Source organism: Oryctolagus cuniculus, chromosome 6, assembly GCF_051225735.1.
Source record: "Oryctolagus cuniculus isolate XC-2025 breed Fujian yellow rabbit chromosome 6, ASM5122573v1, whole genome shotgun sequence".
NCBI lineage: Eukaryota > Metazoa > Chordata > Mammalia > Lagomorpha > Leporidae > Oryctolagus > Oryctolagus cuniculus.
The window spans coordinates 125,691,181-125,704,605 of record NC_142872.1 but is presented as its reverse complement, the minus strand read 5'-3'; the positions used below and the strand labels follow the sequence as shown (position 1 = coordinate 125,704,605).

The 13,425-nt window shown below is 36.3% G+C and overlaps 1 protein-coding gene across 21 annotated transcripts in view; it reads right to left on the bottom strand.

The window, feature by feature from the left end:
• Nucleotides 1-13,425, bottom strand: part of VPS13B (vacuolar protein sorting 13 homolog B) — a 779,033-nt gene that overhangs the window by 205,610 nt on the left and 559,998 nt on the right. For all 21 annotated transcript variants that reach the window (XM_089336373.1, XM_089336374.1, XM_051844658.3 and 18 more), the window contains one exon: nucleotides 4,005-4,142. In XM_089336373.1, the coding sequence (XP_089192499.1) occupies nucleotides 4,005-4,142 (138 nt within the window). The remainder of the gene's footprint in view (nucleotides 1-4,004; nucleotides 4,143-13,425) is intronic.

Genomic DNA, 13,425 nt, shown 5'->3' with positions numbered 1-13,425 from the left:
TGAGAATGTTCTCCTAATTTGGCACTTTTGTTCTTTGTTGTCATCTAAATGTCATTTCACCATTACAGTGACAGTGGTTCAAAAATTTGTCTGCAAAAGAACAATGAAAAAAATACCAGGGGGCTCAAATGTTTTTGCAAATGACCCGGAGTTAATTAGAAAAATCTGCACCCTTACCAGTTCTTCTCACGTGTCAGTTCTCATTAAATTAATTTTTTTAAAAAAATCTCATTTCAAAGTTAAGAAATCCTATGGTTAGCAAAATTTTCTAACTAGGATCAAGTGGGCACATTCCTGCATTTCTGTATGATGTCACACCAAACACTTCACAGCTGAATTTGAATTTGCAAGTATGAATGAGTTTTCAATGTAAGCAGTATCTGATCTATCGCTAATTTTTTTCTCTCTAGGCTAACTGTGAGGGGAACAGGTGGCCCTGCTTTCAATTACTGAGGGGCCAGCATGCCAGTGTGAGGCCTGGATTAGTTCACCTTCTCACGGGGAATTTTCCTCGGTTGGGAATGGATTTATTATGGCTTCACACATGGAATAGAGCTCATGTCAGCTGAGGGCAGTGACACATCATATGATTCAAATTAACCTGCTGTGGACTGTTCCGCGGGGCTTAGATTGTGTATTAAAATGACGACATTTTAAAAACAGCTTGAAAGAAACCAGGACTGCTGAACTGCAATGGTTCCAATTTGTTCCAACTAATCTATCACCTGCTGGAGATATTATTCTAGCGGGTTTCTGGTAGCTGCTGTTCTCCAGGTTTCTCCAAGCCACTGACCTTGCTAATGGGTATGATTGTTGCCTCTGAAGGTAGGCGGTGGGGGGTTGGGAAGCTTTGAAGGGTTTTTGATGTAGAAGTTGGAGCCTACCATTTGCTCTGAGGTACTATTAAGTGAACAGAGGAAATGAAGGAATACTCAAGTACTCTGAATTATTTGTCCAAAAACAAATGCTAAAGAGCAGTATTTGTATCACCTTGCTTAGAGGAAATAATCCTTGATAAAAAATCCAAAAGGCTAAATTCAAAAGCTGGCAAGTTTTGGGTATCATTTAAGGGCAGACAGTTAACAATCAGTATGTCCTCTATTTTTGAGGGCTATAACTCTCATTGTTAGTGCAACCTAAACTCAAGAACAAGGAGAGAGATGTAGCTTGAGGCTACACTAACAGGCAGAAAAAACTCTTAATAACATTTAATGAGGACCTTGCCTAAGAATTAGAAGTATTACTTTTAATGCTTCTTTTTATTTTTCAGGGAAGGACTCAGTATGAAGGAATATTAGAATGTTATAAAGCTGAAGTTTGTCTCCCTGCCCTCTTCCAGTCTCAGTGTAATTGATACTACACTTAAATACAATTTTCTTGAGTTGAGAAAAATCTAGAAAATAATACATTCATATGGCAAAAAATGTCTTAATTGTCCTGTTATTCCCATTTAGTCTTAGTAATTGCTATACCTTTTTGATTTCTAAATTGATATACAGTAGCAATCTATGTAGTGACAGAATATAAATGTTCCATGGAATCACATCAACTTATTTACTCTGATAATTTGCTTAAGGTAAAGAAATTTTTGAGATAAAAACTACTGGAGCAGTTCAAGGCTGTTAGGTTAGTGCTTTAGTAGAAATCTTACATAACTGACCTATCAAATCTTCACTCAAATAGAAAATGTATTTGGGTTAAAATGTTGTAGACTTTAAAGAACATTTTTAAATGCTTTGACTTTGACTTTTAAATCATTCATTGGACACTGATTTTCTGTAATAAAGGCAACATTCTGAAAACAACTCATCTTTCTATTATCTCTCTCCTGTGCCTCAAAACTTTTAGAGTTTGCCCTTCAAAATCTGTGACTGATGCTCTTTAATGAAAGCATATAAGAAATCAATATTTTAAAAAATAATTTTGATGAGTCATAAAAAACCTTTCTACCAAAGTACAAACCCTAAATCAAAAGCATTCACTTCACCCACTAGCTTGTTAAAAATATAGACTCAAGCCATACCATCCAAAGCTGCTAAGTTAACATTTGCAGTTTAACAAACTCCCTAGAGATGCTTCAAATGCAGGCTCAACTTTGAAAAGCACTGCTGTAAAATAACTGTTAAGATCCGACTCTCCAAAAATATCATCACTATTTTTGAGTGGATATAAAATCAGAGAAGGTACAGACCTATTTCCCAACCTATTTCCTATTTCCCAAATGTACAGCTAATTAAAAATCACAATTTTACTACAGAAGCATCTTAAATGGTAGAATTTTAAGTACACAATTTCTTATTCATTCATCAGTACTTCTCTTAAAATTCAATCTTTTGATAACATGGTACACAATTCACCATTGGTGCAGATTCTGTCCCTTTAATAAATCAATCAATCAAATGTAAACCACCAAAGGACTCTGTAGCCAAAGTGAGTGAAGACTGCCTAACAACAACAGAAACCTGAAACTAAAACGTGAAGAGGTAAACTCAATTCCTCATCACTCCTCCATGAACTAACCATGTTCTCATCCTATTTCATCCATTCCATTGCATTCAGTTTTTCATATGTGTACAGCACTGAAACTAGGGAGTGCCCTACAATTGGTGCAGCATTACATCATGGTGTAAATGGTACACCAAATGTGTGTGTTGTACACTGAAGGCTGCTCCCTTCTACTGATGGTGGTGTGGAGTCAGTGAAATACTGCTTCACACACTCTTGCAGTTTATCCGCGTCCTCACCCCAAAGACTTCCAACACTATAAGGACTCCCTTACCCTTCACCCTCAGTTTCTGACTTCCCCTCAAGTCTTTAAAACCCCATGTCTAGATATTTATCACGGCTGGAAATGGTTCTTCATACTTCCATGTCTTTCAAAAGCCTAGCACTGGAGAGACTTGCTGAACTGGGCCCCAGAGAAGGGGCCAGGGCAGGAAGTTCCATGCAGGCCTTTTTCTCCCTCTGTGGTTGTGGATGGTGAGCACACTGCTGCCACAATCCACACTCCCGGTGAGGTCCACAGATGGATATCCCCCACCCCCACATTCACGTCTTGTAGAGTACAGCTAGAGAGATTAACACAGCATCACATCATAATTTTAAATTCTTAATAAAGAAACAAACATTCCCTTGATGACTAACACATTTTGAAACACCGTAAGAGTAAAATGACAAAAGAAAACTGAAATGCAGCGATTTCTGCTTAAATACACAGCGAAGACCAAACTGAGGTAATGGGAGAAGAGCAGAAGAGGAAGAGGAACATAAGTTGAAGGAAGAAGAGAAAAAACGGGAAGAAGGAGGAGGGTGAGGAGAAGAGGCTGGAACATCTTCAGTCATGCTAAGATCAAGGCGGCACCCATGTAATAGCTACTCCTCGCAGTCATAAAGTCCTAGGGTTGAATGGCTCCTTTATCACTATGACTATATTCAACTGGATTCAGTTTTCTAAGTTTTAGCTTCCTTACTCATAAAATGGTGATAATTACGGGGCCTGTTCCTTGGGTCTATATGAATTTGAAGTGTTTTCTGCCTGAGACAAAACAAGCACTCAATACTCTTTGATATCCACATCTAGCAAAAGCTGCGTGCTTACTATATGTCTCAAACACTTTCCGAAGAATTTGAAAGCATGTACTTATCGAATTTACTCTGCATGTAATTTATATATGTGTATCATGTATCCCATCCATCCTTCCACTTTATTCTCTTCATAGACAGCTGAGGAAACTTAACGCACAGGAGAGCACACAGTTAACTAACAGAAAAGGCAGAAATAAAATATTGGGTTTTGGGCTTCCAGAGTGGTTAAACGATAATCACTTTTTGTCAGGCTAATGGTAACTTTTAATGCAGATTTATATTTCCCCTTTGATCTCTAGACTGGGTAGTCTAAACTTTTTAAAAGCAAACTATTGCAAATTAACTATTCCTTTTCAGCAACGAATGCCAAAATTACTCATAGGAAAAATAAATGTGCACACAGTTGACTGCAGACTCACCTGGTCCGTTGAGGAAGTCTTTGATTTGCAGCGTGATGAGGGAAGGTGGGATCCCACTTTTACTGTCTACTTCTCCAGGCACTGTCTGCAGCCACACAGTGCTATAATCAAGGGCTTCTGGCAGGGTCTTCCCAGGATCTAAAGTGACAAAATTGAAATGAAAAACATCAATTACATCACAAACCTCTCATTTTGGTATCAGCATTTTGAGTTGCTATGCAAGAGGAAAAGTGGTTAAATAATGGCATAGAACCTTCATTGTTTCATTTGTTCACATACATATGGTACCCGAGTACTTGTATCAAAAAAGACAGAAGCTCTCTCCGTATAATGTGGGATGATGAAACCAGGTTTCCTAGAACCAGGACAAAGAAGAAAAGACATTTCAAACCTTAACTTATATCATCTTCGGTTAAAGGTAACGATTCTGTACTCTTGAGCTGCTGTTTAACAGCTGGACTTAAAAAAAGTGATGTTGGAACTAAATTAAGGAAAAAGGGGAAAACCTTGTCAGCTTTAAAGAGGCATATACAGGTTCAAAGACGCAGTGGATTTGTACTACTTAGCAGTTATTTGATATGTTTCAGAGTTTTATTGACATTACAATCACTTTTACTGCTAGGCTTTTGAAGTTCACTTCGGTAGCTTCCCTATAACCTCCTTTAATGATAAAAATTGGTCAATCGTTTAACAGAACTAATTATGACCACAATTTGAATTTCTCTGTTTTGACTTTTTCTCTCTTTAACATTATGTATTCTATACTTTTTCTGGTCAATATTGTATATTTTTTTTTTTTAAAAAAGATTTATTGGTTATTGGTGATGGCAAAGTTAAATTACTTTTTAATGCTTGGAAATCTATGGTTTTTATTGAAATAGCTCTTTAAATAAAAATGATTGCTGTATCTTGGCATATAGTGTAATAGGCTTTTTTGAAACTTCTAAATATTCAGTTTTTCTTTAGTTTCATGATTGTTTTACTTTGTTTTAATAGCCTCTGAATGTCAATTTTATAGGGATGTTCTTGCCATAAAGCCCATCTATTCCATTTTCAGTCGATTTGCAATGTGTTATTAAAGTGTTATTTATTTTAGCTTTTATTGATTGGATTGCTTTCAAGAATAGCATTTACATACAGTGTATTATAGTCAACATATGGTTATGTAGTATTACTGTCATATGTGAACTGGGCACATAAATTCTGCATTGGAATTTGTATTTCTTGACCTTATCATGTGATCCTTATGAAATTTGGCACATATGAACCTTTATGTGATTTCAAAGAAAATACTGAAAGCAATTGATCGTGACGTTAGATCTATGTGGTAAAGATCAAACACTAAGCTAGTGCATTCTTCCCTTTTTATATGATCAGTGAATTTAAAGCAGTGAGAATACGCATAGAAGACCCATTACATAGTAACACTATACTATTTTCTCTTGTACATGTAACGGTCAAGTCTGGATGACAGCAGTCTGTTCCTGGTAGGTTCTATAATCGGGTTATAGGAACTGTGTAACCTGCCAGGGCCTGGGTATCTATTTCTAGAATCTCATCTATGCAGCTGTCATCAAAAGTGCTTATTAGCAAGTCAGGTGGTACTGTGCTAGATCTGCACAAGCACACAATTCTTCATTTTGAAGAGAAAACAGTGGTTTAACAGAATAAATATTGAAGAGATGAATTAAATTGATATAAAATATTAATGTGATATATGAAAATGGCAAGTAAAATTTAAGATTGAAGAAGGGAGATAGAGAGAAGGTGGTTAATGGACACAGAGTGCAGTTGGATAAGAAGAATAACTTCTAATATTCTATAGCACAATAAGATAACTATGACTAATATCTATAGATTTCAAAATAGCTAGCACAGATAACTTTTAATGTTTCCAACACAAAGAAACTAAAATCGTCTGAGGTACTGGTTATGCTAATTGCTTTGATCATCACATATGGTATACATGTATTGGACTGTTGCATTATACCATATAGATACATACAATGTCTATATGTCCATTAGAAATAAAAAGGATAATTAAAACAAGATACAAGAACTGCATATTCAGATTTGTATTAACTTGGAAGAATCATCATCCTTGTGCCATTTAAAAAACATAATCCATTTTCTAAACTTTTCTAGGGATATGATTTCAAGTAGCAGGATAATGTATACTCAGGGAATGTAAGTCATTAACTGTCATACTGTATACTGATGACAGCAACAGTAAGACCACAGAACATAAAAGCTTTCCATAATGTACAGGACCATATAAAACTTTTATTAAATGCTACTGTGAAATATAGTAAAAAGTTAAATATCAAAAAAGACAAAACTGCAACATGTATTAAAATAACAGGTATGGTATATCACAATATGAAAACACATCAAAAAAAGTTCATAGAAAGTATATATGATGAGAAAACTATGCATGTATTTAAAACGTTTTTCCATAAAAATAAACATGTCTTTTAATTCCAGTTTTCCACAAACTTTCAGTACCTTTATACAAAAATACCAATAGAAAAATTAGTGTGGGATAGAAAAATCAATAAAGAAAAAATGATAAACATTTCAAAATATAAACATTAAAAGATACTAAATTTTAGCAATAATCAAAGAAACAAATCTATTAGAATAAAGTAGAATGTTTCACCTATCAGATTAAGACTATAATAATTGATAATATCTCTGTTAGTGGTTTCTGATGACAAGACTGCTCTTATACAGTAGTAGTAGGCCTTTCTGGAGGATAATTTTGTAATGTATAACAAATTTTAAATGTATCATATCACTTAATCTAGCAAATTAACTTGTAAGAATTTATTCCAAAGAAGAAATCAGATAAATGTGTAAGAATGCACACTCACTGTAGAAATACCATAGAAAGAAATAGAAAATAACTTAGATATCTATCAACAGATTAATGTTCAAATAAATAAAAATGGTATCCCACACAACTGTTTAGGAGACAATCTGCATGCACTGACATAAGATAGCTACTTTATATTGTTAATAGTGAAAAAAAAAAAAAAGCAAGCATGCTACGCATCTTCATTCATTAGCCATTCAGGATTCATCTGAAAATGTGTTTGTTCACTCATTTTCCCACTGGTCTCTTGTTCTTAGTGATGTACAAGAGCCCCTTCTGTATTCTGAGTATTTAATGTCTGGTTTGCTACATAGAGCCGATGTTTCCTCTCAGAGTGTTGGTTAACTATTACGACGCTCATGGCATGCATACTTTTATTTTTTAATAAATGTGGTAAAAAATTTTAACTTTTATTTTATGAATTTATCCTTAGGTTACTATATACTTTTGCAGTTTCTTGAAACACTTTTAAGACTTTTTTGTTTTTAACTTTTAGTTGTTTAATCCATCTGGAGAGCACCGCCTCATGAAAAAATAGGAAAAATCTGCTCAGCCTCATTGTGAACCAGGAATATAAAAATTAAAACAAGAAATACAATCTGGTAAATAGCACAAAGTAAAAAGAGCAATATAATCTCGTGTGGGGACTGTAGGAGGAGAAATAGATCCTCACATCTTTGGTGGGTAAGTGTGTACATGCACTATGTTTGCTCTTGGAATAAGAAAGGCCATTTGTAGAATTTTATCTTAAAGACATACTTACATAGATATCCAAAGAAACTGACTGCAGAATCATGTGAAACATTAAATTTGGAAAAATAAAAGTAGACATTTATCTATAGAGAAAAGGTAAAACAAATTAAAACTGCACTATGGGGGGCGGTGCTGTGGCTCACTTGGTTAATCCTCTGCCTATGGCACTGGCATCCCATATGGGCACTGGGTTCTAGTCCTGGTTCCTCCTCTTCCAGGCCAGCTCTCTGCTGTGGCCCGGGAGGGCAGTGGAGGATGGCCCAAGTGCTTGGGCGCCTGCACCCGCATGGAAGACCAGGGAGAATCACCTGGTTCCTGGCTTTGGATTGGCATAGCTCCAGCCGTAGTGGCCATTTGGGGGGTGAACCAACAGAAGGAAGACCTTTCTCTCTGTCTCTCTCCTTCACTAACTCTGTCAAATACAAAAAAAAAAAAAAAAAAAAAAAAAAAAAAAAAAAAAAAGGAATGAAGTTGGAAATTAGCAACTCAGGAATCCCTAGAGCATACGCAAACACATGGAGATTGAACAACATGCTCCTGAATGAACAATGGGTCATAGAAGAAATTAAACGAGAAATCAAAAATTTTCTGGAAGTAAATGAGGATAACAGCACAACATACCAAAACTTATGGGACGCAGCAAAAGCAGTGTTAAGAGGAAAGTTTATATCAATAGGTGCCTACATCAAGAAATTGGAAAGGCACCAAATAGATGAGCTTTCAACACATCTCAAGGATCTAGAAAAACTGCAGCAAACCAGACCCAAATCTAGTAGGAGAAGAGAAATAATTAAAATCAGAGAAGAAATCAACAGGATTGAATCCAAAAAAAATTACAAAAAATCAGCCAAACGAGGAGCTGGTTTTTTGAAAAAATAAACAAAATTGACACACCATTGGCCCAACTAACTAAAAAAAAGAAGAGAAAAGACCCAAATCAATAAAATCAGAGATGAAAAAGGAAACGTAACAACAGACACCACAGAAGTAAAAAGAATCATCAGAAATTACTACAAGGACTTGTATGCCAGCAAACAGGGAAACCTATCAGAAATGGATAGATTCCTGGACACATGCAACCTGCCTAAATTGAACCAGGAAGACATCAAAAACCTAAACAGACCCATAACTGAGACAGAAATTGAAACAGTAATAAAGGCCCTCCCAACAAAGAAAAGCCCAGGACCAGATGGATTCACTGCTGAATTCTACCAGACATTTAAAGAAGAACTAACTCCAATTCTCAAACTATTCAGAACAATCAAAAAAGAGGGAATCCTCCCAAATTCTTTCTATGAAGCCAGCATCACCTTAATTCCTAAGCCGGAAAAAGATGCAGCACTGAAAGAGAATTACAGACCAATATCCCTGATGAACATGGATGCAAAAATCCTCAATAAAATTCTGGCCAATAGAATGCAACAACACATCAGAAAGATCATCCACCCAGACCAAGTGGGATTTATCCCTGGTATGCAGGGATGGTTTAATGTGCGCAAGACAATCAATGTGATACACCACATTCACAGACTGCAGAAGAAAAACCATATGATTATCTCAATAGACACCAAGAAAGCATTTGATAAAATACAACACCCGTTCATGATGAAAACTCTAAGCAAACTGGGTTTGGAAGGAACATTCCTCAATACAATCAAAGCAATCTATGAAAAACCCACAGCCAACATCCTATTGAATGGGGAAAAGTTGGAAGCATTTCCACTGAGATCTGGTACCAGACAGGGATGCCCACTCTCACCACTGCTATTCAATATAGTTCTGGAGGTTCTAGCCAGAGCTATTAGGCAAGAAAAAGAAATTAAAAGGATACAAGTTGGGAAGGAAGAACTCAAACTATCCCTCTTTGCAGATGATATGATTCTTTATTTAGGGGACCCAAAGAACTCTACTAAGAGACTATTGGAACTCATAGAAGATTTTGGCAAAGTAGCAGGGTATAAAATCAATGCACAAAAATCAACAGCCTTTGTATACACAGACAATGCCATGGCTGAGGAAGAACTTCTAAGATCAATCCCATTCACAATAGTTACAAAAACAATCAAATACCTTGGAATAAACTTAACCAAGGACGTTAAAGATCTCTACGATGAAAATTACAAAACCTTAAAGAAAGAAATAGAAGAGGATACCAAGAAATGGAAAAACCTTCCATGCTCATGGATTGGAAGAATCAATATCATCAAAATGTCCATTCTCCCAAAAGCAATTTATAGATTCAATGCAATACCAATCAAGATACCAAAGACCTTCTTCTCAGATCTAGAAAAAATGATGCTGAAATTTATATGGAGACACAGGAGACCTCGAATAGCTAAAGCAATCTTGTACAACAAAAACGAAGCTGGAGGCATCACAATACCAGATTTCAGGACATACTACAGGGCAGTTGTAATCAAAACAGCATGGTACTGGTACAGAAACAGATGGATAGACCAATGGAACAGAATTGAAACACCAGAAATCAATCCAAACATCTACAGCCAACTCATATTTGATCAAGGGTCCAAAACCAATCCCTGGAGTAAGGACAGTCTATTCAATAAATGGTGCTGGGAAAATTGGATTTCCACGTGCAGAAGCATGAAGCAAGACCCCTACCTTTCACCTTACACAAAAATCCACTCAACATGGATTAAAGACTTAAATCTACGACCTGACACCGTCAAATTATTAGAGAGCATTGGAAAAACCCTGCAAGATATAGGTACCGGCAATGACTTCTTGGAAAACACCCCAGAAGCACAGGCAGTCAAAGCCAAAATTAACATTTGGGATTGCATCAAATTGAGAAGTTTCTGTACTGCAAAACAAACAGTCAGGAAAGTGAAGAGACAACCGACAGAATGGGAAAATATATTTGCAAACTATGCAACTGATAAAGGGTTGATAACCAGAATCTACAAAGAAATCAAGAAACTCCACAAGATCAAAACAAACAACCCACTTAAGAGATGGGCCAAGGACCTCAATAGACATTTTTCAAAAGAGGAAATCCAAATGGCCAACAGACACATGAAAAAATGTTCAAGATCACTAGCAATCAGGGAAATGCAAATCAAAACCACAATGAGGTTCCACCTCACCCAGTTAGAATGGCTCACATTCAGAAATCTACCAACAACAGATGCTGGAGAGGATGTGGGGAAAAAGGGACACTAACCCACTGTTGGTGGGAATGCAAACTGGTTAAGCCACTATGGAAGTCAGTCTGGAGATTCCTCAGAAACCTGAATATAACCCTACCATTCAACCCAGCCATCCCACTCCTTGGAATTTACCCAAAGCAAATTAAATTGGCAAACAAAAAAGCAGTCTGCACCTTAATGTTTATTGCAGCTCAATTCACAATAGCTAAGACCTGGAATCAACCCAAATGCCCATCAACAGTAGACTGGATAAAGAAATTATGGGACATGTACTCTATAGAATACTATACAGCAGTCAAAAACAATGAAACCCAGTCATTTGCAACAAGATGGAGGAATTTGGAAAACATCATGCTGAGTGAATTAAGCCAGTCCCAAAGGGACAAATATCATATGTTCTCCCTGATTGGCGACAACTAACTGAGCACCAAAGGGGAAACTTGTTGAAGTGAAATGGACACTATGAGAAGCAGTGACTTGATGAGCTCTTGTCCTGACTGTTGATGTACAATGTAATACTTTATCCATTTTAGTATTTTTTTTTGTTGTTCTAGTACCATTGGTTGAACTCTGTAATTAACACACAATTATTCTTAGGTGTTTAAATTTCAACTGAAAAGTGATCCCTGTTAGGAATTTGGAAAACATTATGTTGAGTGAAATAAGCCAATCCCAAAGGGACAAATACCACTTGTTCTCCTTGATAGGTGACAACTAACTGAGCACCAAAAAGGAAACCTGTTAAAGTGAAATGAACACTATGAGAAACGGTGACTTGATCAGCCCTCACCCTGACTGTTGATGAGCAGCTTAATATGTTATCCCTCTTAGTATTTTTTTTTGTTTGTTCTACTTAATACTTTTGGTTGAATACTGTAATCAATACACAATTCTTCTTAAGTGCTGAAACTTAACTGAAAAGTGATTGCTGTTAAATATAAGAGTGGGAATAAGAGAGGGAAGAGATGTGCAATTCGGGACATGCTCAAGCTGACTTACCTCAAATGGTAGAGTTAGAAACATACCAGGGGATTTGAATACAATCCCATCGAGGTGGCATGTACCAATGCCATCTCACTAGTCCCAGTGATCAATTTCTGTTCACAATTGATCATAATGATAGGACTAAGAACCAAAGGGATCACATAAACAAGAATAGTGTCTGCAAATACTAGCTGATAGAATCAAAAAGGGAGAGAATGATCCAACATGGGAAGTGAGATACACAGCAGACCCATAGAATGGCAAATGTCCTAACAGCACTCTGGCCTCATAATCAGCCCTTAAGGCATGCGGATCCGGCTGAAAAGCCCATGAGAGTATTTCAGGCATGGAAAGCCAAGACACTCTGGGGGAAAAAAATAACCTAAATGAAAGATCTCCACAAGTGAGATCCCAGTGGAAAGAATGGGTCATCAAAGAAGGAGGTACCTTTCTCTGAAGGGAGGAGAGAACTTCCACTTTGACCATGGCCTTGTCTAAAAATGATCAGAGTCAGTGAACTCAAGGGGCTTCCATAGCCTTGGCAACTCATGACAAGAGCCTAGGGTGATTACTGATGCCATAAACAAGAGTGTCAATTTGTTAAGTCAACAACAGGAGTCACTGTGCACTTACTCCTCATGTAGGATCTTTGTCCTTAGTGTGCTGTACATTGAGATCTAATGCTATAACTAGTACTCAAACAGTATTTTTCACTTTATGTTTCTGTGTGGGAGCAAACTGTTGAAATCTTTACTTAATGTATGCTAAACTGATCTTCTGTATATAAAGAGAATCGAAAATGAATCTTGATGTGAATGGAAGGGGAGAGGGAGTGGATAAGGGGAGGGTTGTGGGTTGGAGGGACGTTATGGGGGGGAAGCCATTGTAATCAATATTCTATACTTTGGAAATTTATATTCATTAAATAAAAGTTAAAAAAAAGAAAAAAAAATCTTAAAAAAAAAACGCACTATGAATACTGCTGTTTAAAAACAGTATGGTGTGAATTTTGTGTACTGATACAGACCTTCATAATGGATTGTTCAGTGAATGAAACAAACAAGCAGGATATTATGTTTATCGAATTCAAATGTAAAGAACTAATCTGCATACATACATACATTTTCTTCAAAGTATTAGAGGACAATCATTTTTTCAGATGATCGTAAATATTGCTGATATATAGACCAATAAGTACTATTCAAGGCTGAAGACAAAACAGGTCTATTTACCAATAATTTTCAAAAATTGAAGGGTAAAAAAGCAGTACCATGGGTACTTGATATCCTTTGATTTCCCTCACCAAGGTATAAACTAAGAAAATAGAAAAGTCAGATATCATAAATGAGAGTTTTCCAGTTCGGTGAGGTGTGTTTTGTATAGGTGCCTGTTTTTTGGTTGAAGTTAGAGGGACCATCTGGCAGGAGTCTTCCCTGGAGCAATTGCAAGGGGAGATGATTTAATAGGAGATAAAATAAACCAACTGACACTAATAGGAAACAGAATAGGAATTAAGAATTAAAATTATAACAACTATAAAAGTTGTTCTATCCAAAGAAGCCAAAATTTCCATTTTATTTTCAACAAAATGTTAGGCCAACTGGTTTTAAAAGTACTCCTGAATTTAGAGGGTTGATAA